The following is a 24,647-nucleotide window of genomic DNA, read 5'->3' as shown; positions in this document are numbered from 1 at the left end:
TGCATTTTAACAAGAGTCCCAGATGATTCATTTTCACATTGAAGTTTGAGAAGCCCTGAAGCAGTCCAGATAATTATCCAGCTTCCTGGGCTCTTCACCTCACACTGAAGGCCACACATGGATAGGAGAGTTTAGTTTAATCTTGACCTTCCTTAGGAAGAGTGGAGGAAAGAAGGATATCTGAAGCTTATACCTCTTATTTCTGCCTGAGTCTTCCACCACAGTGTACTTATAGTCCTCTCTAATGTTTGGCTTATATAATACCATTTTCTCAGACGTCAATATAACATCTTCTTTCGTTTCCCTGTTATACCATCATATCCTTAATAAATCTCAGCTTCTGGAAAGTAGATCTGAGTTGCTAAATATGTCTTAAGAGCCCTTTCCCATTCTTTGCCTTCTGTTTCCCCCTCATTTGGGCTGAAATACTGGAACTTATTTTTACAGAACCAAAGTTTTATATGAAATCATTTACCATAAGTGGCAGTTGTAAGGACTTTTTATATTCAACGTATAAAATTGTTTAAGGGTTCAGTTTTTAGGTTATCTAATTTTTATTTCCTGTTTCTTTTTCATTTGCTGTTTGATATTTTCATTCTCTTTGGTGCCTTATTTGAAGAACAAAAAGGAAAGAACAGGAGAAGCTCAAATCACACATTTATTTGGCTCTTCGTTTGGGTGGGGAAAATTGAAAATATCTGCTAAAATATACTTGTGTATTTTCTAATGCAATATAATTTTGTTACCTACAGTCAAGTTTCAGAATTTGTTACCTACAGTTAAGATTTTAGTTTTAAGTTGTGTGTGTAAGATAATAAGATAAGGTTCATTTCATTTCCCTTCTAAAAATTCTGTTTCTCTAGAATGTGAGTTATTAATGCTTTCCCTAAAAAACAAATTCTACTCCCAGAACCTTCCAATTTTCCCTAGTTCACATTCTCTGTCATATGGCTGCCTTTGCACTGTTTCCCTACTCTGCCCTAGCATTAGGCCTTATCCAGGAGACAGTCATCATCATTGATTGCTATTAATTTATTGATTAATCTGGTAAAAANGAAAAAGGGTGTGTCTTATACATGGGGAAATACAGTAATATTGTCTATCTCAAAAGCAAGTATTCTAAATAATCAGTTTTTATAAGTGTATTAGATTTTAAATCTGTTTTCATTATTGTTTTTCAGAATATATCTTGCTTTAAAAAGAACATATCGTAATGCTCATGTAATTTTAGAATTCTTCAGTAGTATTTTTTAGAAAAATAAAGTTAGCTTGCTTGTTCAATTTTTAGAGTTCTTTTGTGTCCAGCTGTACAAAGTTGTCTGGCAGCTACAAGATGTCTGACAATGACAGCGACCATTTTTTTCAGAAAATATAAATCTACACAAGCACATCACATATGACATTTATTGGCATCATGTAGTGGTACATTTTCCCAGTTGCATTTGAATGAAATAAAGCTTCTGTTTTTCTTTCAATAGCTTGTTAGTTGTGTATGTATTTACACACACACACACACACACACACACACTCACACACACGCGCGCGCACACAACGAGCAGAAGAGAAGCATAAACACGATTTTGAAAGCAATTGGATTACATAATGAACAACACAAGACATGCTGTTGTGTGGGGCAGAGTAGAGGAATAGTCTTAATCATTAGCTGACATACTTGAAAATGTCAGCTAGTAGTTCCAAACCTGGTCTTATTTAGAAATGGGTGATATGCCTAATGTTCTCTGATATACCATACCTAAGCTGTTTACTGGTCTCTTGCTCTATATAGAGGCAGCTTTTCAAACAAGTCATTCTTTTGCATGACATATTAGATAGCATTTTTATTTCACTTTCAATCTAGTAAACTTCTAAATTATACTAGATGCCTTGAAAATATTTTTTTAAATATTCCCTGAACCTTATTTTGTATAACATACTTTGATTTTAGTCCCATATTTTTGTTCTTGTGTACTTTTCTCAACTGCTTTATTATTCAAATAGGAATTAAATGATTTACTTTGCTCTTCTCTGAGAAATGGTTTCTAATCAATAGCTGACTGAAGTAAGACTTAAAAGGTGAGATTCTTATTAATTCTGCTGTTGTCCCAATCTTTTATTTAAAGCCCACTTTACTCATAAAAATATTTTGGGATATAATAGGTGACCACACTCCATTCCTTATTCCCGCACCTTCCAACCTCAGCAGTCCAGTCTGCTTAACATCCGCCTTTAGCCTCAGCTCATTGCTAGATGTATTTCATACATACTGTACTAGGCATTGTGCTAAATTGTTTACATGTATAACTATTTCTCTCAAAAATTTTAGAGGCAAAGCCTGAATATTTTTAATCTAGTATAAAACTATTCATTGTGTAATAGTTATGCATATTCTGCTATTTTAGAAATAGTTGTTAACTCTGCTTTTAAGTTTTCATTTATTTACTGAGTATGTTATATACACAGAGATTGTGCTACATTCTTTGGGGAAATACCAAAGAAATGAAAAGCAAGGCCACATCTTTCATGGAGCGTATTTATAATTTACTTGGTAACGTAAAACATAGATGCAGNTGTTCTTCAGTCTAGTTGTGGAGGACGTCACTTCACTGGCCCATGTTGGTATTATCATTGCACTCTTCCCGGGTGAGGCAGATCAGTCGCTGGCCACTGCATGGCCACTCATGGTGGCTCTTGGCAGCTCACGCTGGCTGCCGGCCACTCATGATAGCTTATGGCAGCCCACACCATCACTGGTGACTCACGGCAGCCCAGCTCCAGGTCAAGCTGTTGTTCACCATCTTAGCTGTAGAGGACACAGCATCACTGGCCCACATGTGGGATCTGAACCGGGGCCCTGCTGCTCAGAGCTGGTGTCCCAAGCCAATTCTTAACCAACGCGCCACTCAGTCGGCCCCTTTATGTTTTCTATAGGTAGCATGGATACCCATCTATGAGATAACATAAAATCTGCTTTTCTAAGTACTTGATTTCAGAAAAATTAGTGGCAGTAAATTCAGCATTGTTGATTGTAGGTGAGTATTAATCTTGAATGATTTTGTGCATATCTGGGCTGCTAGAGGAAACTTTTATGCCTCTGTCAGCATGTGAATGACTACAGCACTGTTTTATTTCTCTTAGAGCAAGGAGGGTATGTGGACAGAACAATACCATAATAGTTTTAGACTATGATGACAGTTTGAAATTGTTTGGAAGATAAGATCATTGAATATAATAATGTACATAGGCTCTCAATAAATACTTGCTGAATTTAATTAGAGGTGACTTCCAGATCCTATGTAGATGCTTATAGCATCATACATCATACATTTCCTTGATTTATAGTTTCATTTGGAAAACACTGTTAATCTGAACAATATTTTGCTTTCTAAAATATGGTATGTGCATCTTAAAAGTCTGTCCTGGTTTCTCTTTCTATTTCTTCTTAGCCTCTTTCTATGGATTGTATTTTTCTACTTGCCCCTTAAATATTGGTATTTCCTAAGATTCTGCCCTAGGGTCTCTTTCCGTGATACATATTCGAGATTATCTAGGCAATTTCATCTATTCCCATGGTTTTCTCAGATGTCTTTCTTCTACTTGTACCTTTATTCTCAACTCTCAACCTGTATATGCCCAATTATCTACATAACATCTGGATGTCGCAGGCATCCCAACAGTATGTTCAACATTTAGCTCATTTCTTTCTCCCCACATTCCCAATCAACTTTCCCAAGGGAAAAAAACAAAAGGATACATATATATATATATGCATATACGTATAGAACTTAGGTACCTCTCCTGCTGTTTTGGAAAGCCCACTGCTAATAAGCAGCAGGCCTGGAACTGTAAGTCTTCTGAATGTGAACGCTCAAAGTGTACTCTCTGTGACATGGTGACCATATCTTCTGAACCAAAATTTGCTTGATGTTGCAACAATATTTGAAGCCTGAACTTGTTATTGTAATTATAGCACATATTATTTTTCATGTCACTTTATTAAGTCATCGGCATTACGGCAGGCAGACACAAATAATAACACATATAATGTAAAGTTGCAATTATGTTAAGTACATGATATGTAGTATGAGGTGCTTTGTGTATACCTACATTGTGTGTGTGTGTGTGTGTGTGTGTGTGTGTGTGTGAGATTTGACATAGTTAGGGAGATCAAATAATGCTTCCCTTGGTGTTGGTGATTAAATTCAATGTGAAGGTTGAGGCGTTCATCGGGCAAGGTTGGGGTATGGGGAGAATGGAAGAGTGTTTAAAACAGGGATCTGGTGATGGTAGGTGCCTGCTATGTGTGAGCAGCTGTTTCTGTGCAAAATAATTTGTAATCTTGTTAGAGATTTTTTTCCCCCTTATTTCTTCTTTCCCCCTTTCTTGCTTCTTTATTCTAAAAAATATATATACTTGAAGCTATACTTTATATTAAATAGAGAGTACTTGAAAGCAAAATGTAACTGCTTTTCAAATTACATGGTAGACAGTGATTTGAATTAGAGGAACCATGGGATTTAAGGAATAAACATAGCCAGGACTTATCTATAAAGCTACAGGTATTGTGATGGTGGGGTTTTCATTCTTGTTACCTAAAATTACACAAGCATTTATAATCTACATTTTGATAAACCAGGGATTAACTAAACCAAAGTCATAAGTTTCAAAATCTTTGCTTAAATTTTAAGTGACTTATTTTCTAAGTGCATTTTATACTGTGAAGTTTAGTGTTCTATATATTCTGTTTGTGTGAGAATTAATTCAGACTGTAGACATTCTATTAGAAAATAAAGTGACTTTTGAACTACTCTGAAGAACTCTGGTCTGTGGTATTCTAAACTTGATGACTCTTCATTCTTTTGCTCTACTTTCATCGGCATATGTATTATCCTTCAAAGGTAGTTCTGACTTTTGATCCTCAAAACAGTTCTTCAGCTGCTCTTAACCAATACTTGAAAAGGAATATTATATTCCAAGAATAGGAAATTATTTCCAGTGTTCTATAACTTCCTTATAATGCTCTTAGAAACTGAGTTCATATCTGTTTTCCTTGCAGAGAGGGCTATTGCAAGACATGAAGTCCGAGAAATTGAGCAGCGACATACAATGGATGGCCCTCGGCAAGATGCCGCTTTAGATGAGGAAGAGGACATGGTGATCATTTACAACAGAGTCCCCAAAACTGCGAGCACCTCTTTTACCAACATTGCCTATGACCTGTGTGCAAAGAATAAATACCATGTTCTTCACATCAACACTACCAAAAATAATCCAGTGATGTCACTACAAGATCAGGTAAACGCCACATGGAGAGTACATAAATGTTTTCCTATACTTCCTCACTGAAATTTTGTATCTCAAGGGGACAAAGCACTTTAAGTGCTGAACTCAATGAATTATAAGTCTCTTGGGGAAAGGGATCAACCAAACTTTAATATAATTTTACATTCTTCACAGTATTTGGTACCTTTTCTTACATATGGTATGTATTCACATATTTGTGGAATAAATGAATAGCTTGAATTTTTTAAGAGAAAATTGATGCTCTTTAGTATGGTATTCTTTTAAAAATATGAAATATTAGGAAGATACCATACAATAAAAATTGTTATATTGTCTCAGTTTTTGATAGAGAAATCTTTATTTCATGAATACCTGTGTCCTGTATGGCTCAATTTTATGACCAGCCTCCTGAATTTCATCTCATCTTCACTAGTAATTTTTATTTATATATATATATACACATATATATATATATATATATATATATATATGTATATATATATATGTATATATATATATATAATACAATTTATTATAAATATATATATTTATATATATAATATATATTATGTATATATGTAAGAACTGGAGAAATAGGGATTGTGGCTTATATTTAATGTAATCTTGCCTTTTAAGTTGTTAGGAAACTTTAAATAAACAGATGGAGATCATTTTATGGAATAGTTTTAAGAAAAGTAGAGGAAATGATCTCATGATATGAAATTTATTCACCTCTTTAGCAGTAGTAGCACACATTTTCTGTATACCTGGAGTTCTAAATATAATTATAAATAAATGAAGTTATTTCTACAAATATTGAAGGGAATGGGAATTAGGCCCCATGAGATGAAAAGATAATATTTGAAAACACTATCTAGAATTAAATACCATACTGTGGTACCCTTATTAGAAAAGTATTTGGGATGGTCATGTAGTTAGAATGTATAATTTGAAAACAGCTGAACTTGTTTTGTCGCAGCATTGACTGTTATCCCACTATTTAGTATACCTACAATCTTTATTCTGAAGCAAGAGAATAACATNGGCTGCTGGCCGCTCACGCTGGCTGCTGGCTACATACGGTAGCCCATGGCAACCCACTGCCACAGGGGCTGCAGCCTACCCCGTCGCCGGCGACTCACAGGCAGCCCAGCTCCAGGTTGAGCTGTTGTTCAGCATCTTAGGTTGAGCTGTTGTTCAGCATCTTAGCTGTGGAGGGCAGTGTCACTGGCCCTCAAATGTGGGATCCGAACCCGGGCCCTCTGGCGTCCCAAGCCAGCTCTTAACCATCGCACCACTCGGCCGGCCCAGCTTCATCATGTTACATTCAGGCTTTGTCTACTCAATTGACAAGGTTCCCTTCAAATGTTCTGAGTATGCGCTTGTTCTTTTAACCATTCTTGATGTTCATTCATCTATCCAAGCTGTATAGAGTGGAATTGTAAAGAAGTTAGCTCAGTCTGTGTTTCTTGCTTTGTCACACCACATATGCTGACATGGTAAGAATAAGCTTCTTAAAATGTCTTTTACCAACCTGCTGCTCAGATTATACTTTTCCTCTTTTGATCCTGTATAACACCACAGATTCCTACCAAATATGCTCTTCTCTTCCTAGGAAGATTATGGTCTAACAGGCCAATAAGAGTTTATCTTCCTGGAGTAAAGACGCGTTTTCTCCTGTTCCACCTGAGCCCTCCTGAGGAGCAGCTCCAATGACTGGCCAGGGTTAAAGGTGGAGGCTGTGACCACAGAACATATTCCAGCCCCACGTCACTCCATCCCCTGTACAACACTACCTGGTTGGCAGAAGAATTACACCTACAAACCTGAAAGGATGCTCGTTTCCTAACCAGCTGAGCTGAACGGCCCAGATACTATTTTTATCATGCCTGTTTTCTGTTACAAGCCCTTGCGTCCGTGTGTACAAGCATACAACCATACCCTAACTTACAAATAATAGTTCTTATCCATTTTCAGAATGAGTTCACACATATAAATGTCACTCAAAGACATGTCCTAGAAAGTCATTTCCCAGACAGCAAGAAGAGTTTTGTGAAGTACCATTTCCCCTTTTCAAGGCTGTTTGGTAAGAATTGCTGTCTCTTCCAGGAACCAGGGGAAAGGGAAAGAGGAAGCTTGAGGGGAAATGTTCTTCTGGGAGGAGGCAGTTCCCAAGAGAATGGCTCAGGATGGGTCCGTAGCTAGTGATGGAGAGGATACAGGGGGTTCCCAGGGAATTCTACAATCTTAAGAATGGAGTCCTTGACCTGCTGTCCCGTGCTTTCCCTTTCTTGTAGATTCCTATTCTAAGACTTGCAGCCCTCTCAGTTAAAGCAGCAACTCTGTATTCCTGATGCCTCCCTCCCCTCGCCTCAGTACTGAGGGCACTCTCCCACAGAAAGGCTTTGTAAGTGGCTAACCCACAGCCTAATTCTACTAATTAGTAGAATCCAACCTAATTCTACTGATTTCAACAGCTATATGTCCGATGTCATGTTGAACATTAGTGATAAAGCCACGAACAAGAAGGAAACAGTCGCTAACCTCATGGACTTATACTTTAATACCTAATGTGACAATGTCATATATTTGCAAAAATACTATTTCCTCTTTTAAAAAAAAACTGCAAAAAAAATTTTTTACTGCGTTTTTGGTTTTATAGGTTTATGAGTTCGCTGAAAAAAAAATGCATCTCAAGCTCTAATCAACCAACTCACACTTGTAATATTGTAATAATGTTTTATAAAAGGATTCTCTGTAGTTTTCAGTATTTCCATATGTACAAAGAATTTAGTGACTTTGAGTTATTTAATCACAAGAAAAGTCTCTCTTCACTAACTTGCTTAAGAATTTAGTATAATATATTTGTAGAATGCCTGCTGTGTGTAAGGTATTGATTGTAATAGGCATAAGTAAGGGAAAATGTGAAATTGGTTAGTTTAGCTATATGCTTTTTAGTGCTTTTGGAAAAGGATTTAAGTAAGAAGGGAAATTTAAGTTATAAGCTATTAGCTAAATTGAGGGTTTCTGTGGACAAATTTAGTGAGCATATCAAGAGTGGTTATGATGTCACACAATTAAGTTCATGATCTCATCCTAGAAAAAGTGCTACATATCTCATTGCTGAATATCACTATGGTCACCTTCCAAGCACTCCCCTTGGGAAGCTATGCACTGATGCCAGTAGCTAGTCCACCCTTCAAAGCAATTTTGGAACTCTTTTTCTGGAATGGCCATCAGAGCTGTCGTCATATTACCCTTGATGTCCTGAATGTCATCAAACGTCTTCCTTTCAATATTTCCTTTATCTTCAGGTGAAGAAAGAAATCATTGGGGGCTAGATCAGGTGAGTAGGGAGGGTGTTCCAATACAGTTATTTGTTTACTGGCTAAAAACTCCCTCACAGACAGTGCCCTGTGAGCTGGTGCATTGTCATGATGCAAGAGCCATGGATTGTTGGAGAAAAGTTCAGGTCATCACACAGCCTTTCAGCACTTCCAAATAGTAAGCTTGGTTAACTGTTTGTCCAGTTGGTACAAATTCATAATGAGTAATCCCTCTGATATCAAAAAAGGTTAGCAACATCGTTTTTACTCTTAATTTGGACTGACAGAACTTTTTTGTTTGTGGAGAATTGGCTGACTTCCATTGTGCACTTTGACGCTTTGTTTCAGGGCTGTATTGGTACACCCATGTTTTATCATCAGTGATAAAACAGCCCAAAACATCGTCTTGCCTCTCCAAAAAGTTTTGGCAAACTTCTAACTCTCCGTTGCTTTTGTTCATCGGTGAGCTCCTTCAGGACCATTTTGCACACACCTTTCTCATGCCAACATTTTCAGTTAAGATTTTCCCAACTGTTTCTCTATTGATGTTAACTTGGTCTACTGTGCTTCTCACAGTCAACCAATGATTTTGATGCACAATTCGACAAATGTTTGCAATGTTTTCATCAGTTCTGCTCATTACTGGCTGCCCTGAACACTCTTCATCAATGACATGTTCTCTCCTCTCAGAAAAACGTTTAATCCATTTGTATACAGTACTGCTGTTTTCTTCATGACATCATCCTCATAAACTTGGACCAACGTGTCCCTGATTTCACTTCCATTCTTGCCAACTTTAACAAGAAATTGAATGTTTGTTCATTGCTCTAATTCAAGCTCAAACATTCTCACAACGGCACACAAAAACACACAACAACAATAATGAACGCCACTCAGCAAGACACCACCACACCTTGACATGAACACCGCTGTGAAACACTGATATACCAAGGTTATGAAACCTTACTGAGCTGTTTGTACAGTGCTGCCAATGTAAGCGCACGGTGGCGAGTTCACAAGCTTAATTGTCAGACCTCATATATACTTCCTCTACCCTACTCCCATCTCTCTACTCTCTCTCTGTTAATATCTACCCCCTTTGTGATTCTGTTGCATCCAGATTGATCTCCCTGCTATTCCTTAAAAATACCTGGCACTTAGCTGCTTCAGGGCTTTCAGACTTGGAAGTCTCATCTTCCTGGAACACTTTCCCGCAGATATCTACGATATTTACATGGCTCCCTTCTCATCGTAACCTCAGTGATGCCTTCCTGAAAAACCTTGTTTTGAATTGTACTCTCCGTCTTCTCCTGGCATTCCCTATTTCCTTTCATTGCATTATATTTCTGCTTAGTACTTTTTGCCATTTCACATATTTGCTGCTTTATTTGTTTATATTCTGTCTTCTCAAAGTAGAATGTTATTCCAGAAGGACAAGAAATTTTATCTTTTTTTTTTTTTTAACTGCTGTATCTCTAGTATTAGGGACATTTTTGTGTGTGAATTAATGTGATAGAAAATTAAAAAAAAAACAAGGGTAGCATTCTAGTTAAGGAAGACAGAATGAGCAAAGGCATGTAAGAAGAAATAGGAATAAGTATGACAAGGTAGACGAGGCAGGCCTAGCTATAACAGACTGATGATGGTCTCTTATTTGAGGAGAGTTGAAAATAAAGTGAGATCAATAAGGCAGTACCTAAGACATAAGGCAAACAGATATTAACAATCTGGCAAGGGCATTTGGGTTTGATGTCAACATAAGCGGTAGAGTTATTTCAGGTTTCTTAGAAGAGTTATCTAACAAGTAGTGTTTTAGGAACATCAGTTGAGAATTGGTATTGAAGGTAGATTGAAAAGGAGAGAGACCAGGGGCCAGCCGAGTGGCGCATTGGTTAAGAGTTGGCTTGGGACGCCAGCTCTGAGCAGCAGGGCCCCAGTTCGGATCCCACATGCAGGCCAGTGATGCTGCGCCCTCTACAGCTAAGATGGTGAACAACAGCTCTATCTGGAGCTGGGATGCTCTGAGTCACCATTGATGGCCTAGGCTGCAGTGGGCCTGGCTGGCAGCTGGCGTGCACTTTCATGAGCTGCTGTGAGCGGCCGTCCAATGGCCAGTGAGTGACTGCCTCACCCAGGGAGAGCGCAATGATAATCCCAACATGGGCCAGTGAAGCGACGTCCTCCACTATTAGACTGAAGAACAAAAGCACAGCAACTTGTCTTTTCCCCTTCCCTGATTCCCCAACGCTGTTCCCCTCCCCCAATTCCCCAATAAAAAATCTTTAAAAAAAAAAAAGAAAGAAAGAAAGAAAAGGAGAGAGACAGGATGTAAGAGATCCAAGTAGGTTATTGTACCAATCTAAGAAGGAGACCTAGGAAGAGGGCTGTGATGAAGAGAAAGGGAAAGATGAAGACAGGTAACATCTGTGAGAAAGCCTACAAACAAAAAATCAAAAGGACTTGGTAACTGCACTAAACAAAGAATAAAGGGACTTGAAGAGTCAAGATAACACTAAAGTTTCAAGACTGGGATAAGTGAGGATATTGAAACGGAGCTAGCTGGACAATTCTAGGGTCTGCAAGGATTGCTAAAAAGTCTTATGTTCCTTCAATTCTTTATCATTCCCTAAGGAAATAATGCTGAAAACTTAATGTCTTTCACTTCTATCTTGTCTTTAAAATCAGCAGCAGTAGAAGGCAGACTCAAATGGTTGCACTTGTGTGGACTTACACTGTATCCATTAATAATATTTGGTAGGCCAAAAATAGAAATCATTGCTGCACAAAATTAAAGTGTTTTATATAATTCTTGCCAGTAAAATTTTAAATTATGTTTCATTCAGTTTTCCATTCTCTTCTTTATCTTCAACCATAATTTTAAAGTTCTTATTTCTTGTTTACTTTATTGTAACAATCATAAAATATTTCCTAATCTCAACATACTCTATTTTATTTAAATTATTCATGTTCTTCTTTTCCTATAGAATCAATACTTCAAACTTATAATTTCAGGACACTGCTAAACAGAATGAAGATGTCAATTTCACCTTTTAAATGTTGTTCTATTTCAGATTTGGTGTGAAGAAGAAGCCAATTTACATTAATGTCATAAGGGATCCTATTGAGAGGCTAGTTTCTTACTATTACTTTCTGAGATTTGGAGATGATTATAGACCAGGGTTAAGAAGAAGAAAACAAGGAGACAAAAAGGTAAAATTTCAGTTTTAAGATTTGTGTAAAAATAATTGTTTATGAAATACAGTGAACAGCACTCATTTAAAATTTATTATTGATATAAATGTACTACTTGCTTATTGTGGAAAGTTTGAAAAGAGCTCAAAAGTATAATGAAGTAAGAGTAAAACTACTTTATAGTTGATATTTTGGAGTATAAATAATTTTTTATAATTTAAAAAATGTAGTTTGCCTGTGTTCCAAGGCTGAATATTTACATTATAGTATTAAGAATTTTCTGGGAGAACATTATAATTCATTAATATGATGTATTTGTGTGTGTGTGTACTCTGGTTCTCTTAGTCTCAGTGATGTAGTTTATATTCATTCGTGGTCATCAGTTTAGGGACACTATTTTGTTAAAGCATTTTTTTTTTTAGGCAAGGAGAGAATAATGACTCAACAGAGTTCTTACTTCACAGGTTCAGATTTGGGTTTTCATCTATTAATATGCATCCTCTGGAGTAGAACCAGAGTTTTGTTTGTTTGTTTGTTTGTTTGTTTAAGGAGGGCACAGCTCACAGTGGCCCATGCAGGTATTGAACTAGCATCCTTTGTGTTACCAGCACCACGCTCTAACCAACTGAGCTAACCAGTCACCCCAGCAGAGTTGTTTTTCTAAAACACCAAACTGATTTGTCAGCTCTTCTGGTGGAACGCCTTTACTGGGACCGCCTTGCTCGCAGGATTGCCCAAGGCATAGGCAACACAATCTGACATAAGCTGAGCCCTGCCTCATTGTCTCAGGTGTCCAGTGCTTCAGCCGTGTGAAAAGGAACCGTCCTCCCAATTTGTGATTGCTTCATGTTTATTGCACACATGTAGTTCCCTGTACTTAGAATGTCTCCCCCTCACTCTGGAGAACTCTGTTCACCTTTAAGGCCCAGCTCAAAAGTTCCTTCTTCTGTAAAGTCTTTTCCTGTGCCCCCGGGCAGTTAACCATGTCTCTTTCAAGGCACTCACAGCACTCCATTCAAATCTCCTTTTTAAGCATTTATTTTGTTGTATTTGAACTATTTGTTTACATGTATATTTTCTCCGAAACGTTGTGAACTTCCTGAAACAGGCTCTGTTTCATTCATCTTTGTTTCCCCAGTATTTAGCACAGTGCCTAGTTTATCTGTCTGTGCTAACAAATTGGTTGAATGAGTGGATTCTGTACCTTTTAATTCTAAAGCGTTGAATGGTAGTGATGCTAGATACTAAATGTTACTGCATTACCTTAATTCTCATGAAGACAGGGTCATCTACAAATTCTTTATTAAAATGAAAAATTCCTTTGTTTTGTGATTGCCAAAATGGACCTTTTCAGTCTTAAACACAATGAAACATACTCATTTTTAATAATTTGGTTTATTCCTCATGACACAAACGTTGTATTCTGGGACGAAATAAGTTAAATGATGTTGTTTTATTACAAATAACACCTTAATATCTTTAGCTAGCAAGAGTTTTTATTAATAAACTCATATCTGTAAAGCAGATAAGACAGCATGGCATATAACATTTTTTTTTAAATGGCAGGGTTAACATTTTGAAAATGGAAGATAATGTGGATTAAAAGGTGACTATGATGTGATGATGTAGGAAATACCTTGCGGTGTCTTAATTTCCATGAAATTGCATACTGTTTGCACTTCAAGTGATACTTTGAAGCATAATAGATAATATTCAGTTCAGCTCTCATGGCAACAATTATGGTTTTGTTTGTTTGTTTGTTTGTTTGTTTGCTTTTAACAGGGGAACAGTGTTGGGAAATTGGGGAAGGGGACCAGCCAAGTTGTTCTCCTTCAATCTTAGTTGTGGAGGGTGCCAGTCACCATCTGGCTGCCCATCGGCAGCTTGTGGCCTCTAAGCTCAAGGTGTTGTTTTCAATCTTAGTTGCGGGTGGATGTAGCCACCATCCCATGCGGGAGTTGAACTGGCAGCCTTGTGGTTAAGAGTGCGTGCTCTATCCACTGAGCCATCTGGGCAGCACCTCAGCTCACGGTGCCTAGTTCAGTCTTAGTTGCAGGCTAGCGTAGCCCACCATCAAACAGGCAGTCTTGTTGTTAGGAGCATGTGCTCTCACCAGCTGAGCCATCTGCCACCTGTTGGCAGCTCAGCAGCAGCTCAGCTCAGGTGCAGCATCACTAGCCCATGTGGGAATCGAACCGGCGGCCCTGTTGCTCAGAGCTCACGCTCTGAATCTAACTCTTAACCAACTGAGCCACTCAGCCAGCCAGCAACTATTATGTTTTTAACTGTAGTACTGAACTGCTTCCTGGTTACACTGTCAAACAGTAATTTTAAATACATTTCAGGCATGTACATCTGTGATAGCTTTCTGTTCATCTTGTAAGGAATACACAATGTGTTTTATTGGGGAGGTTTCAAATACTCTGTTTTTCAAATTAGAGTTCTACTTAATTTAATCTCTACCCAGTACCTGGAAAATAGGGATATTCAGCATTGAAGAACTATATAGATAAAGCAATGGTTCTCAAACTTTTTAGTCTCAGAAATCCTTTTACTCTTAAAAATTATTGAGGCTCACCAAAGAGCTTTTGTTTACATAGGTTAAATCTGTTGATATTTACCAATATCAGTAAATTTACCAAGAAATGAGAAATTTTAAAAATATTAATTTAAAAATAACAGTAAGTACCCAATGGTAACATAAATATTTTTATGCAAATAACTATTTTCAAAAAAAAGTAAAAAGAGTGGCATTTTACATTTTTGCAAATGTAAAAAATATCTAGCTTAATATAGAGAGCTGGATTTTTATATCTGCTGTTGAATCAGTCTGTTTAACATATTCTTTTGGTTGAAATGTAAAAAGAAAATCCAGCTTTACACAGATATGTAACTGGAAAAGGGAGGATTTTAATAGCCTTTACAGTCATGGGTATTCTTCTTTAATACTACACTAAAGCTTGACAAGTAGTAGTTTCTTAAAGTTGTTGAAGTGTAGAATCTCAAGCCATAGCAGTGAACTCTTTATGCTCTGCTCCATGAATTAATAACCATTGATATATTTTACACTTCAAATGGATTTTTAACCAAGCATTATTTTGTAATCTCATGCATTGGTCAGTTAGATCATTTTAGTTCACTGAGTTATGTGGACCTTCCAAATGTTGACACATTTCATTATACAATATCAAAAATTCACATTCATTAATATCTCCACTGTTCTCATCAGGAAAGTCGTTTAAGTGTTGGGAAACTGTCAAGCTTATGGTGGCAGATCAAGTTTACCAAAATTTTATTTTTTTGCTTGAAAACTTAACTGTTATCACTGTCTACCACGGAATTTATCAACCTTGACACTACTGAGCCAGATCATCTTTTGTGTGTGGTGCTGCCTATACATTGTAGGATGTTTGCCAGCATCTCTGACCTCTACCTAGTAACAACCTCTCCCGCCCTCCCAGCTCCCCCACACACACACACAAACATAGAACCCCCAGTTATGAGAACCAAGAATGTCTTCAAACATTGCCAAAATGTTACCTGAGGGCTGAAAGAGCTTTGATTGAGAGCTACTAACACTGTTAATTGTTTTTTTTCAAGTGACAGGCATACTTTGTTCATTTGGAGAAAATAGCTACCAGATACCCAAGTTTGAATAGCATTAGTTTGTCTCCCAGTCTCTCTTTCAGCACAGGCTTTCTTAATGGCTTCCACATAATAATAATAAGTGCACCGATAAATCTCATCACTCATATTTTCCAAATATGCATATATTTATTTTGTATGCTTTCAATTGTGTACTGCTCTGTAGATTATTAAACATTCTTTATTAATTATTTTATTAACAGAACACCAAGGGGAGTTATACTTATGGAAGGAGTAAATAGTTACATGCTCTAAATAACAATCTAAAAGAGAATCAGTTTATGTTGTTAAGAGGTACTTACTCATTGGTCCCAAAGATTTCAATTCCTACCACAATTTGCATTTTGTATTTCTTACTCTAAATTAAGTAGACTTATCAACAGCTATAGGAATTATAATGAATTTAAAATATGCTACTAAAAATATATGTATTAATTTTTAAAAGGTAGTAAATAAGATTAGAAAAAAAATCCTGAGTCTACAATTGACACAAAATACTGCCTCCATAGTCCTTAGCAAGTCACTATCCCCTGAGGGTTTGCTTATGGAACATGAATTTTACTATTTTGTCTCACAAAGGAATTTAAGAACTTATTATTGTTTGCTTAGAAAGTATTTTATATGTGAAAAGCACCACAGGAAAGCAATATAATAAAGGTTTGATAACTTTTCACCATAAACCAGTTTTCTCTATCTCAGTAAAAAGAAATGTGTAACCCAGAGACAGCCTTGACCTGTCTTCTTCCCAGGTTTCTGATTGGACCATTAGGTGTTTCCTTTCCCAAGAGAAGACAGAAGGAAGAATCAGTTGTAATGGAGCTGAAGAAAGAGATGAAGAGTTCAAATTGGACATTATTTTAAGTCATGCATAAGTAGATGGAAGAGATAGCCACTAGAAACTGTATTTGTACCTCAAGAAATCAGTCTGAACTAAATCATATTAGGGAGTCCTCAACATTAGATGGGAGTTGAAACAAGAAATTGGCACTTGGAAGTCATATAGACTATTAAAAAGAGGACCAAATGAATAAAGGAAGTAGAGGGGCCGGCCAAGTGGCTCAGTTGATTAAGAGCGTACTCAAGAGTGTGAGCTCTGAGCAACAGCGGTTCAATGCCCAGCCCGAGTTGAGCTGCCGCTGAGCTGCCAACAGGTGGCAGGATGTGTCAGCTAAAGAAAAAAAAGGAAGTAGAAAAAGAAGGGGTGCAAATATGGAGCCCTGGGGAATGCCAGCATTTAAGGACTATGCAGAGAAAGAGCAGCATGCCAAGGAGACTGATGTCAGATAACCAGAAGACAAACCTGGCAAGTCCTTGAAATGGATAGAAAACAATTTCAATTACAAAGAGGTTAGTGAGTTGAGGATTGAAATCTGTCCCCTGGATTTGTCAGTGGGGAGTTCATTAGGGATGGCAGAGAAAGGAGTTCAAGTGGCATCCAAAGGGTTGAGGAGTCACCGAGAGATGAAATTAAGACCAAGAGGAAAGACTACTCTTGGGATAGAAGTTTGGCTTTGAAAGGAACAAAAAAATATCAGGAAATGTTTCTTTAAGATGACAGGCACTTGGGCATATTAATATATCTGAAGACAGTAAGGGGTGATGACACAGGGAACTGGAGAAAAATGGATGGACCAGAGTCTCAGAAGGGGGTGAGAATGGTGTTCAAAGATAGGAGAAGGAAACACCTCTTTAAAGATGAGGACAGTAGGGGGTTACAGATGCAGATAAACTTTTATCTAAGCAGGAAATTGAGGGAGCTCACGCTTAGCTTCAGTTTTCTGTATAAAATGTGAAGCAAGATCATTTGCAGAAAAGGGTTTGAATTAAATATAATTTCCATCACCATCAAGCATCAAATTTTGTTTAATTCTTTTAACCTTCAGTTTTAGGAGTTAAATATCTAAACTAATAATCTAAATGGTCTCAAGAATATTTTGATATTTCATGCTTTTAAAAATATTTGTGTCTAGTTCACAGAGTTGTTCTTTCTAAAAAATATTAACGGTTTTTAAGTGAAATAGCTGATCATAACTTTTTGTTTCTCTGTACTGAACTGGATTTTGTGGGAGAGGAAGAGTCTGGAGTGTTTTTATCTCATTTGTTTGTTTTTTCTTTTTCTTTTAAGGACTTGAAATTTTACAACAGAAAAGTTTTATTTATAGGAAATCCTATTTCTGAAATGTGACCAAATTATTTAGGAGAAGGCTAATAGAGGTTAGCAAATAAGAGGGAAAATTTTGGAGACCAGACATGTGAGTGAGTCTTCTGTGATATGTGTAGAGAAGTTCAGGTGTTGAAGTCCATGCAAGGTTCATCTTAGCAGCTCAGTGGACTGATTCATGGAGTTGTATGTAGTAAAAGTAGTATTGAGTTGTCTTAATTTGATCTCTCTCGTTAGGAAATACTTGGTGTACTTTATTTATCAAATCTTTATATAGAAATGGGAGAATTTCTGTTATATGCTAACTGGCACACTCATGTGTGTTCACCAATTTTTGGTTATTCATAGTTCTTTTTTTGTTGTTCTCCATACCTTCCTTGCTACTGGCCATCTTTGGGTTGTTTCTTTTCATTGATAGGAGTGAAACTTCTCCCCCAGATGATAAGAGCAACTATAAAGGAGGAAAAACCCAAACTATTTTTCTATTATATTGTCCAATAAAACATTTCGGGGGCTGGCCGAGTGGCTGAGTTGGTTAAGAGCTCACTCAAGAGTTTGAGCTTTGAGCAACGTGGTTCGATGCCCAGCCCGAGCTGAGCTGCCACTGAGCTGCCAACAGGTAGCAGGATGGCTCAGCTAAAAAAAAAAAAAAATTATAGAAAACATTTCATAGGTGAATTAGTTAGAGTAGATGCGAAGCTTCTAAAACGAAGAAACCTGGATTTAGAAACTTGGGAGCCTTGACTAGAACTTCATACCTCTTCTTCTCAGAAATAACAGGCATTTTAGATGTCTCAGTGCAGCAACCAAAGCTCCCAAGTGTGTTCTCTGCTCTCAATATTATTTCACATAGATAATGCCTACTGTAAAATGCCTGTGACAGGAAGTACTTGAGAAAGTGAAGTTGATTAATTTTAGATCCATAGCCTATGAGTCTCTTTCCCTTTTAATTAATTCAGTCAGATACATTTGGAGAGGAGGACATGCAAGTTGTAAGCACCTGAGGTCATTTCTGCTTTGTACAATGATTTTAATGAGAAAAGGAGAAAAGACTTAAGCATAGTCCTACTTTATATATTATTTCAAATGATTATTTCACAAAGACTATCTTTAGCCTTGTTTTTATTTAACTTTCCTTTGGTAATGGGTTAGAAAATATAAATACACAGATTCAACATAAACCAGTACTTATTTTCAAGGGTAAATTTTTATGTAGGGGGGTTCCATTCATACAGTAAAAGAACTCACATAAACACTAGCATAAAACAAACACGTGAGAAAAATCCATGTTTGACTTTCTCAGTATCTCAGGTATGTGCTCATAATCTGCCTAGCCCTTTAATTCACCATTTTGTCCCACCCACAGCTGCCCATTTATTTAATAACTTACCACATTAAAATGTTTGACCAGAGAGACTTGAGTTTATGGCTCACACGTGCTGCTTTGTCTCTGTTCCAGACCTTTGATGAATGTGTAGCTGAAGGCGGCTCAGACTGTGCTCCTGAGAAGCTGTGGCTTCAAATCCCGTTCTTCTGTGGCCACAGCTCGGAATGCTGGTAGGGAGATGCAGTTAGCTTACATTGATACTCTTCATCATTATCTCCACAATCTGTGTTTCACAAATGTCAATGTGTAAGTCAAGTGTTAGGTTTAAAGAAATTAGTGAAAGACCACTAAAAATAACGTGGAATTAATTAATACCTCGTTTTGTGGTTACATTTAAGTACATGAAGAAGAATCTGCATACATAATACCCTTGTCATGTTTTCTCACATACTGGTTTTGAATTTTCTGTTTATTTTTAGTGTTACATGTTTTGCTATATTCCAGCAGAGCTCTTAATTAGAGGTCAGAGATCATTTCATAAACCTCATTTTCTTGTAAGGTTACTGTTTTAGCTATTCACATTAGATCAAGAAAAGGCTTACTGGGTGAATTATTCACCTGGTGTTACTGTTAAGCTGATTTTGACTTTGAGGGAAGCCAAGGTTATGATTGTGGCTTAGTCTGCTAATAATCATGAGATGGAAAACAAAGATACTTTATCTTTAGTAAAGTTCATTTCAGAAAAAAAAAACGTATTTTATCCTTAGTAAACAGCTTATTTCCTCAGAGTGTGCTGAATTTTCAGCCTTTCAAAATAATGATATGCATTCATTTGTTTCAATCAATAATTTTAATAGAAAAAGTCGAAAAAAAAACCAGGAACACATCCAAAGTTAGTGTCTTCCTTAAATCCATAATGAGAAATGCAAGGAATGCCTTCTGTTCTTTTCTTCATTAATTGAGATATATTACTTGATTACTGTGAACTTTAAGGTCTTACTCAATAGTTTCTATCAAAGTATAATAGCGTAGAAAGAAGGGGAAGCATAGGAAGAACGTCTTCTCAATTTTTAATCATTTCCTTAGAAGAGGGATTGGCACATTACAACCTGGAAACCAAATTTGGCCCATCACCTGTTTTTATGAATAAAGCTTTAATAAAACACAGCCACATCCATTTCTTTACTTATTGCCAATGGCTGTTTCATTCTGTAAGAACCGAGTTGAGTAATTATGACCAAGACCACATGGCGTGCAAAACCTAAGATATTTACTCTGGCCATTTATAGAAAAAGTTTGCCAACCCCCTTTATTGTAAAACAATAAAGAGTATTGCTCTATTGGGCATTATTGAGATTTTAATTAAACTTCTTAAGTATGTTTCATAGATTAGTAGAACTGGGAGGGATCTTAGAAATAAACTAATTTATTCTTCCACGCCCTCGCTACAGATTTTTAATGGCTGAGAAAACCAAGTTAGAAAGCTGAAGTCACCAGCTCAATGTCACATTGCTTAAAGGCAGAGCTGGAATTAGGATTAGGGAATGTCAGTGCTAAAAAGAACTGAAAAGTATAGTTTATTTAGAGCCAAATCTCTATTATAAACAGCCATTGGCTGACAATATAAAAAAATAAAAGATTCCTGGCAGAGCCATTTCTTATCTTACTTCTGTTCCTCAGAAATGACAGAAAAACCTAAGCTCACAGATTAAATTAAGATAAACACTAAGCACAAATTGCTTAGAGCTTACTAGAGAGCTCTTAAAATGAACAAAGTTTAGAGTAGTTAAAAAAATTAAATGCACTCAATACTAAATCAGATAAGAGGAATATATGTTATATATACATTTTTAAGCTGCCCTCAAGCTAAACTTTGTTAATATTAAGCGTCACCTGTAAAGTCTAAACTAGCACTGCATAGTTGTTCAGAAACTGGGGATAGAGGCAAAGGAAATGAAAAACAGGTGTGCTTCCCAAAAGACATTAATAAAAGGGCATTAAGTCTTTGGATGGACATGTGTTTATCTATTTTCTTCATAATACACAGTGGCAATGGCATAAAAAATACTTAGCAGATTGCACAATCGGGTACTCAACTCCTCTTCTTGGTTTTAGGAATGTGGGAAGCAGGTGGGCTATGGATCAAGCCAAGTATAACCTAATTAATGAGTACTTTCTGGTGGGAGTTACTGAAGAGCTGGAAGATTTCATCATGCTGTTGGAGGCAGCATTGCCCCGGTTCTTCAGGGGCGCTACAGAGCTCTACCGTACAGGTATATACATGATGGGTTTCTTTTTAAAGCTGTCCTTAACTTACTTTGTTTGATTGCAACTTGAAATATGTGTGATTTGAAGTTTCTTTGAGTAAAGTACAAGAAAAAACTTCAGAAGAGAAGGTATAATGTCTGTTTTTCCTCACCATTTTCAATACAGAATAACTGCTGGCACACAAATGGTGTACATTACATATTTTTTGAATGGATAAACATGCATTAGGTGATAATTAGAAGGCATTGTAGGAACAGTGCAAAGACACAAACTACAGAACCAGCCTTAGACACTTGTAATATTCAGTAATTCCGGATACCAAACATTATGACTATGTATCCCGCCTTTAGACCCGTTTATTGTCATTTAGCATAGAGGTGGGGTGGTAGGACGGAGTCACATTAACATGGATCCTCATGTGCCACGACTGTCATGGTACTCCTGAAAGTCTGCTTAGCAGTTTTGACAACATGACCACCTGAAAGTGACTGTGTTGGTCCAGTGCAATTTGGGTTTATTGCTTTGTTTTGGTTTTTTTTTGCCATTCTTTGGTAAGATACAGTCACAGGAACTCTTTTTCTAGGGTATGCATATACCCTAGCTGCTAGTTCATAATTATATAGAGTGTAGGTAATGAGAAATTAGTATTAAGTTTGTAAATAGATATTTTATCATGTTTTTTTTTTAAAAAAATGAACTAGTCAGAGCACCAAGCATTTGAGAATACGGCATGTATTGTGACCGCTTACACTTCACTGAGTGGCAAATCTTTATTTTTAGTATTTGACATCTCCTTAAGTCTTCAGCTGGTTAAGGATTTACATTATAAAGGAATAAATCACAGTTACAGTATGCTTAGGGCACTGTTTTTGCCTGAGTGATAGTAATACAAAATAATTGTTACCTGTCCTTCAACGTGCCATGTTCACTTAAACCATCTCTTCACATAAAGACACATTGATCTTTTGCCTGTTCTTAGAATCACTTACCTTTTCTTTTTTTCCTTTGTAAGTAGGAAAGAAATCTCACCTTAGGAAAACCACAGAGAAGAAACTCCCCACTAAGCAAACCATTGCAAAACTACAGCAGTCTGACATTTGGAAAATGGAGAATGAGTTCTATGAATTTGCGCTAGAGCAGTTTCAATTCATCAGAGCCCATGCCGTACGAGAAAAAGATGGAGACCTCTACATCCTCGCACAAAACTTTTTTTATGAAAAGATTTACCCCAAATCGAACTGAGTTCAAGGTGTGACTATTAGATTTTGGAACTAAAACTTTGACCCTGTCATTACCTGAATTCTCACCTCCAGAACTTGGATTGCTGTTAGATGTGAGACAGTTCATAATGAGCCAAGTTAGGAAACAAACAGTAACATCAAGGAATTAGATACTGGCTGGTATACCTGTGAGCTAAGAAGTTTAAGTTTCAGCCTTTCTTTGTTTTTTTTGTTTTTTTTTTAAATTTTCTGGTTAAATTTTGGTGGAAGTTATAACCTGGTTGGAAAAAAACCCCTACACATCACCTAAAATAAACACATAACAGTTCTAATCAAAAGACTAAATACAATCTCGGAAAAGGTTCTGATACTCTGTTTCTGATAGGGCATTTTTTCCAGCTACCCATGAATGAAGACGAACCCATTTGCTACTTCCACCTTCACCCAGAGGCTTGGGTTATACACCTCGACTGAATAGTGTTATTAGCGGGCAGTGTGTGCTTTGTTTTTGTGAATCATGTCTCATGAAATTTATTGAGATGTTTGATCATGTTTGCTAAGAAATGTCTCTGCTGTAGTTGGAATTGCCCATATTTATGTAGGTCATGTTAATTTTAAAAAATATATAATTATCATTAGTGTTAAAAAACCCATTTAAACTATTATTAATACTGTAAAAAGAGTCAAAGCAGTATTTCTCATTCCTGTCTCCCCAGTATCTAAGACTGGGGAGCTACTTCAAAGAATGTCAACATTGCCTGGAGTTTTAGTTAAGGCTTCCACACATTAATATCAAAAAAACGTAAATTTAGTATTTGTTTCTCCGTGGGTTATTTGTAAAGATGTAAACTGAGATATCGGTGACTCCATATTATAACTCCATTAGTGAGCTGTGGTATGGGTAGGATTTTCCTACTTCTTCTGTACTTTTACTTGTAGACTATTTTTACTAAGGTGCTTTATAATGTGTTTTAAAGCATTGCATTTACAAAAAAAAAAGGAAAATGCTGTAAATATTGCATATTTTATGTATTTGGACCAAAAGATTATAAGTAATTAGACAAAAGTGGTTTTGCACCAACTTTAGTATGTCAAGTAAAACCATCAGACCTACTGTTCTTGTATTTATCATTTAACTTTAAGAGGTCACTGAAATGAACTTTAATAATCCTTCAATTTTGATACACAGTACATTATTCATAATTGGGGGCGGTAGTTACAGTGGAAGGAGTACTGGACAAGGAATCAGAAAACTTGATTTCTGGTCCAGGCTCTGCCACTTATGAGCTTTGTGACCTTGGGCAAGTCACTTAACCTCTCTTTGCCTCAATTTCCTCATCTCCAAATGAGGGTAATAATACCTGCTGTACCTACCTCACAGGGGTGTTGTGAGGATTAAACGAGATGGCATGTGAAAGCACTTTGAAAACTGTAAAGCGCTATATAAATGTAAGGTATTACGGAAACATCTTTAACATATAGTTTCATACCATTCATTTTTTTTTTAATAAAGAAAGGGAAAGTCCACTTATAAGCTGGTTGAAAAAAGTTAATCTTGATATAAATTTGTGTTTGATAAATATCTTCTCAGTGTTTTATCTTCCTTGTTTCAACTATTGAAATATGAAACACCTGTGAATTCTTAAAGATTCATGAGCAGCTGCTTGAGTTCAGGAGGTTCCCTGTTTGAAAAAGACTTCATGAGCTGACTCAGGGCAGGGGAATTTTACTCTTTGAATTTGGAAGGTTTTTGCTTGTATTTTACGTTAGCATTCAGAAATGGTAGCTATTTTATACCTCTGGTTTTTAAGATGTATTTTGCAGAGCTTAATTACACTGTGCATTCTTTCCCTTCTTCCCCTTGTTGGAGTTACAAGATAAAGATTTTAGAAACATTTTCTAAAAGAGTAATCTCTACTATATATTGTTTAAATAAATATTCCCAAACAAGGCCTCACCAAGCTATGTAAGCGTTTTAAGCAGGTTGCTTTAAAGGTTATTTATTGTATGGGAAGCTAGGAGGGAGCACCGCTTGTCAGAAAACGTTTATTAACAGATGTAAAGAAAAGCTAAACAAAGGAAGCTGACAGAAGCATTGTAGCGCCCTTTCCTCCTAATAATAGAATATCAAGAGAACATCGACAGGCATAATTTTCCTGTCTGGCTTTCTTTTTAGTGTATTTATTAACTTTTACAGGTATTTGTTGAAAATATACACAAATTATTTC

The 24,647-nt window shown here is 36.6% G+C and overlaps 1 protein-coding gene across 1 annotated transcript in view; it reads left to right on the top strand.

The window, feature by feature from the left end:
- HS2ST1 (heparan sulfate 2-O-sulfotransferase 1) overlaps nt 1-23,418 on the top strand; it is a 183,263-nt gene extending 159,845 nt beyond the window's left edge. The window contains exons 2-7 of the mRNA XM_019659916.1: nt 5,054-5,292; nt 7,943-7,950; nt 11,678-11,816; nt 19,064-19,161; nt 21,047-21,204; nt 22,215-23,418. Coding sequence (XP_019515461.1) covers nt 5,054-5,292; nt 7,943-7,950; nt 11,678-11,816; nt 19,064-19,161; nt 21,047-21,204; nt 22,215-22,441 — 869 coding nt within the window. The 3' untranslated portion in view covers nt 22,442-23,418. The remainder of the gene's footprint in view (nt 1-5,053; nt 5,293-7,942; nt 7,951-11,677; nt 11,817-19,063; nt 19,162-21,046; nt 21,205-22,214) is intronic.
- The last annotated feature ends 1,229 nt before the right edge of the window (nt 23,419-24,647 follow it).

The sequence above is a fragment of the Hipposideros armiger genome, unplaced genomic scaffold, assembly GCF_001890085.2.
Source record: "Hipposideros armiger isolate ML-2016 unplaced genomic scaffold, ASM189008v1 scaffold_307, whole genome shotgun sequence".
Taxonomy (NCBI): Eukaryota; Metazoa; Chordata; class Mammalia; order Chiroptera; family Hipposideridae; genus Hipposideros; species Hipposideros armiger.
The sequence above is the reverse complement of the archived record's forward strand: the minus strand, read 5'-3'. Positions and strand labels throughout refer to the sequence as shown.